The 5,906-nt window shown below is 37.2% G+C and overlaps 1 protein-coding gene across 1 annotated transcript in view; it reads right to left on the bottom strand.

Annotated features, from left to right (window-relative positions):
* Positions 1 to 2,095, bottom strand: part of LOC107631685 (protein SCAI) — a 5,830-nt gene extending 3,735 nt beyond the window's left edge. Inside the window, exon 1 of the mRNA XM_016335206.2 lies at positions 1,361 to 2,095. Within this exon, the coding sequence (XP_016190692.1) occupies positions 1,361 to 1,861 (501 nt within the window). The 5' untranslated portion in view covers positions 1,862 to 2,095. The remainder of the gene's footprint in view (positions 1 to 1,360) is intronic.

The raw sequence follows: 5,906 nt of genomic DNA, 5'->3' as shown, positions 1-5,906 counted from the left end.
CTGTTGTAAACTGTATGTTTATTGAAGCATCATTATTTTCAGTATGATACTTCTCTTCTCACTTATTTTGCTCTACTTACAGAATCAACAGGTGTAAATGCATTCTAACACTTCAGAATCGTCTATTTTGTTCTATCAACATTCAACAGGCAGACATTTCCCTGCCCTGTGCTCCCAAATTGTTACAAGAACTTTGTATCAGAATTTCAGGCTTCAGCAAATTGACATTTTTTTCCCTAGCGTATATCCTCAGCTTGAAAAGAAACCATCACTACACCAGCAATGTTACTCTTGAAAGCTCAGCCCCCACCATCAATATAACATAGTAGAGTACTACTTGATGCTGAGTTGATTCAAACATTGGTTTGGTTATATAAAGTGGAGCTCATTTTCTCTGAAAACATCTGTCTTCATTACAGCACATAAGCTTTTCTGGAACACCAGTAATCTCCTTTATAATTAGAGTATATATCCAAATAGGTCCCTAAGAAATTTTGCATCGGACGTTTTCATCCCCATGAAAATTTTATTACGTTGAGGTTTCTAAACTTTACAAAGGTAAGACATATAGGTCCTTCCGTCACACTTTAGAAGATCTATTTGTCCAAGTGAAACGGATTTGACTAAGATAGGGACTTATGTCTTACTTTTGTACCTCAATATAATAAGAAATTTTTGGAGACGAAAACGTCCGACTTGAAATTCCTTAGGGACATATTTGGGTATATACTCATAATTATTACAACACTCAAGCATATCCAAAAGAGAAACTTGAACCTAATGTCTAATACGAATATGAAAATAACTAGAACATGTGATTCAAAGTAGCATATATTAATTAAGCAAACTTTTCACTCCTCTTGTTTTACAGCCCTAATCTTATCTGCTCTATCCCTCAATGTATTTTCCACTGCTACAAATAGCTCAAGTCAATAAAGATTTAGCGAGATGTCCTACACTAACAACGTTATAGATGATAGAACATACAAGCATGTAGCTATGTATTATATTAGATACAACAATTATAAAACACTTTAAATACACGACATACTATTCTAGTCACTCTAAATGAAGTACGATGCAATAACCAGATAGGTAATTGATCTAAACAGAGCGCCTTCATACTTAAAAAGAGTATCACAGGAAAGGAAACAGCATGTATAGAATTTATAAGCTATCGTTTTAGTCTAAAATACGTCAGTAACAAAAACGAGAGAAAGTGAGTTAGTGGATGAACGCTAGTTCACTTCCCTTCAACAATTAACCATTCAAATTCCAAAATCAAGCTAGAAAACACAACTTTCCATAAGGCGAAGCATTTTTTTAGCCGGAATTTTGAGAAGAGGGGAAGTGCATTTACCCGGAAGTTACTTCTGCAATCGTCAACGAGAGCCACGAAGCGGTCCATGAGGTGGTTGACCATCTTGGAGCGGCTCAGAATGATCGAAACAAGCAAGAACCGCGCGTAAAACCTCAACTCCTTGGACCGGACTCCCAGATCTCTCGGCGAGCCTTCAGATCCTTCGAAGTACCTTCTGCTGAGTATGGCCTCGTAGAATACGTAGGCCTCGACGAGGAACCTGATGTCGCTGGTCCTCATGTACTGGCTGAAGTAGAGCTGGCCAATTCGGCTCGCGATCTCGCCGATTTCCCAGCGCTTGAGGCCGCACTGAACCAGCTTCGACCGGTTCTCTTGCTGGTACTTCCAGAGCCGCGTGTACGCCTTGAACACCTTGTGGAAGAAGTGGCTCTGGCTCACGCGACCGTACGCAGGAACGTCGCGAACCCTAGCGAACTTGTGGTCAGCGTTCTCTACCAGCGCTCGGAAGGTCTGTAGCGTTACGTCGTTGTTCTCGGACATGCTGGAACGGAGAGAGGAGAGAGAGTGTGGTGTATCTATGTGTGAGCTGTTTTTATCTCAGTTCTCCGTCCGGTGACAGTTATCGCCGCCGGTCATCGGAAATTAGGAGTGATGAGGGAAGGACGAGTGAATAATCGGAGAATGAAAACGAAATGTGTGTGGGGAAGCAAAAGAGAGGGGAGGCCACTGGAGGGTGAAGAGGGCGGTTAGACTTTTTTTGTTGTCACAAGGACTGTGAAGTACATAGCATAATATATTATTATTATTATTATTATTATTATTATTATTATTATTATTATTATTGCTATCGTTTTAGTCTAAAATACGTCAGTAACAAAAACGAGAGAAAGTGAGTTAGTGGATGAACGCTAGTTCACTTCCCTTCAACAATTAACCATTCAAATTCCAAAATCAAGCTAGAAAACACAACTTTCCATAAGGCGAAGCATTTTTTTAGCCGGAATTTTGAGAAGAGGGGAAGTGCATTTACCCGGAAGTTACTTCTGCAATCGTCAACGAGAGCCACGAAGCGGTCCATGAGGTGGTTGACCATCTTGGAGCGGCTCAGAATGATCGAAACAAGCAAGAACCGTGCGTAGAACCTCAACTCCTTGGACCGGACTCCCAGATCTCTCGGCGAGCCTTCAGATCCTTCGAAGTACCTTCTGCTGAGTATGGCCTCGTAGAATACGTAGGCCTCGACGAGGAACCTGATGTCGCTGGTCCTCATGTACTGGCTGAAGTAGAGCTGGCCAATTCGGCTCGCGATCTCGCCGATTTCCCAGCGCTTGAGGCCGCACTGAACCAGCTTCGACCGGTTCTCTTGCTGGTACTTCCAGAGCCGCGTGTACGCCTTGAACACCTTGTGGAAGAAGTGGCTCTGGCTCACGCGACCGTACGCAGGAACGTCGCGAACCCTAGCGAACTTGTGGTCAGCGTTCTCTACCAGCGCTCGGAAGGTCTGTAGCGTTACGTCGTTGTTCTCGGACATGCTGGAACGGAGAGAGGAGAGAGAGTGTGGTGTATCTATGTGTGAGCTGTTTTTATCTCAGTTCTCCGTCCGGTGACAGTTATCGCCGCCGGTCATCGGAAATTAGGAGTGATGAGGGAAGGACGAGTGAATAATCGGAGAATGAAAACGAAATGTGTGTGGGGAAGCAAAAGAGAGGGGAGGCCACTGGAGGGTGAAGAGGGCGGTTAGACTTTTTTTGTTGTCACAAGGACTGTGAAGTACATAGCATAATATATTATTATTATTATTATTATTATTATTATTATTATTATTATTATTATTAATAATGTTATAACATTGACAATAATAATAATAATAATAATAATAATAATAATAATAATAATAATAATAATAATAATAATAATAATAATAATAAATACAATTAATAAACTAAATTAATAATAAAATTTAAATTTATTAAAAACTAAAACTAAAAAAGTAAATATTTTATAAAAACCAAAAATTTGTTTAAACTTTATTTTTGCTAATCTTAAAAGAGGGAAACGGAAGCCGTGAATAGATGGAGTTGAGATTTTGGATTATTGCTTTGCTTGATAGCGATTTTCTTTTCTTTTCTTTTTTGCGCATCCTTTTGTTTTGGCTTTTTCTTTCCTTCTTTTTTTTTTTTCTCATCTGCTAGAAAAAAAAAGGCAAAGTCAATTAACTTGCTAATAAAATTAATTATAATAATTAAGACATTGCAAAAAAGTTATTTATTAGACCGCGTAGTGTGTGGTGGTCGTCCCCTTTTAACCTCAAAATATGATACCTTATTTTTAGTGCTTAAATATAAAACCAAATTATTTGGCTATGTAATTACCTTGATATTTAACGAAAATTAATTATTTAGAATTTTATAACATGAAAAAACTAATATAATGAATCATAAATTTGAGATAATTAAAGGTGTTATTTTTCTTAATTACAGACAATTAAGATATTATAAGCATTTTATAAAATTTAAATCCTTCCAACACATACATGCAAGACAAATCATGTTTTGAAATTCATACTTTATTAAACTATAGTCAGAGACATTCTCTGTAAGTTACTTGCTGGCACTAAACGTGGTGCCAGTTTCCTTTACTCGTGAAATTGTTAAAATAATCTTTCCTGTTAAACTTTGCTATGAAAAATAAATGTTCTTATAAAAATCTCAAATGTTATTTTTGTTTGCATTTAGATAAATTCTTTATTAGTCTAACTACTTCAAACACATTTAATTTTGATTCCTATAAAAATTTTATTTTGGCATAAGTCTAAAGGTCTTTGAAATATTAACCAATTAAATATATAAAGACTAGAAACAAAATAACAATATCTTTATGAGATAATACATATATATAAACTATCATGAGTCAGGTGAACAAATTAATTTTTAATTAAATTCAATCAAATTTTTTTACTTGGATATATTATATAAGAAAGACATGCTAAACAATCGATTTCTTAAAATAATTGTATTTTAAAATAACAATTAAAAACTATATTCACAAACAAAAGATAGAAACACTCTTAAATTAAGTTTAGGGACAAAAAATATATCAAATGAATAAAATATATAGATTATTATTGGCAACTGTGGATGACGTTTTTTAGAATAATTTTGTTAGAGAATCAACTAAGAATAAAGCCAACTCTAACCAATTAGTTGAAAAACAATTTCATTATCAAAAAACAATAAAAACAACCTTCCACTATTTTAATTTTTTGAATTTTAAAATAAAAATAAAAAGAAATTGGTTTAATTGACTTGTTATGTTATTGATCTTCTGAACTTTTTCTTCCCAAAATACAATTTTTGACATATTGGCTTTGATAATTCAATTTTTTAATGATATATATTAATTTGGAACTTGGTTATTATATGTGAGTGTCATGCGTATATGTGTTAGAGTTGCAAGTGTGAGTTAGTCCCACATCAAAAAAAGTATGCAAGAGTGAGAAGTTTATAAGATAAGAGATCCATTAACTTGACACCTTAAGGTTTTGAGTTGGATGTAGTGTCTTCTCATCTTATGTTCTCTCACTTGATTCCTCCTCGAAGTCTCCCCGGTTGTCGAGAGCTCCCCACGGTTGGCCCAACATGTGGTATCAGAGCCGATGGTTAATCGGTCTGGTGGTTTTAAGGAGTATTCAAGGTGAAGCATCGAAAGTCTTTCCGGAAAAGGTGGTCCGGGCGGCGTGTCCCGCGGTGTTTTGCGGCGGTGTGATGGACGAATACTCGTGGTGGTGGAGGAGCTAGAGGGGAGTTGGTGCTTGATGTGGAGGCTCACACTTGAGGGGGAGATTGTTAGAGTTGCAAGTGTGAGTTAGTCCCACATCAAAGAAAGCATGGAAGAGTGAGAAGTTTATAAGATGAGAGACCCATTAACTTGACACCTTAAGGTTTTGAGTTGGATGTGGTGTCTTCTCATCTTATGTTCTCTCACTTGATTCCTCCCCGAAGTCTCCCCGGTTGTCGAGAGCTCCCCACGGTTGGCCCAACATGAGCTCCTTTTTTGACTTGTTGGGAATAAGACACCATTTTCCCTTGAGAAAACACCTTTGACAGAGAAATAAAATAGACACAATCACAACACAAGAATTTAACGTGGAAACTCCAATTACCGGAGAAAAAACCACGGCCGTTGTCAAATGACAACCAGAGAATATCACTATGTGAAAATTGTTACAACACATAGACTTCTTTCTCTCTAACACCGGTACCCCAGTACACCCACACTCTCTCAAAGCAAATATCTAACTACACCTCACAACACTCTCTAATCAAAGAGTACAGAGGAAAAGAAAAATCAGATACAAGCTTCAAGTGTTTCTGACTGGTGCAAAAATAAATGGAGAACTTAGCCTCATATTTATAGCCTAGGCCACCCACTCCATTTGCTATCCTAAGTAATGTGGGACTAATTCAACCAAATCCTAACAATCTCCATCAGATACAAGTGTTTCTGACTGGTGCAAAAATAAATGGAGAACTTAGCCTCATATTTATAGCCTAGGCCACCCACTCCATTTGCTATCCGCTATCCT

Source organism: Arachis ipaensis, chromosome B03 (genome assembly GCF_000816755.2).
Source record: "Arachis ipaensis cultivar K30076 chromosome B03, Araip1.1, whole genome shotgun sequence".
NCBI lineage: Eukaryota > Viridiplantae > Streptophyta > Magnoliopsida > Fabales > Fabaceae > Arachis > Arachis ipaensis.
Note: the sequence above shows the minus strand (reverse complement) of the source record. Positions and strands in the feature narration are given on the sequence as shown.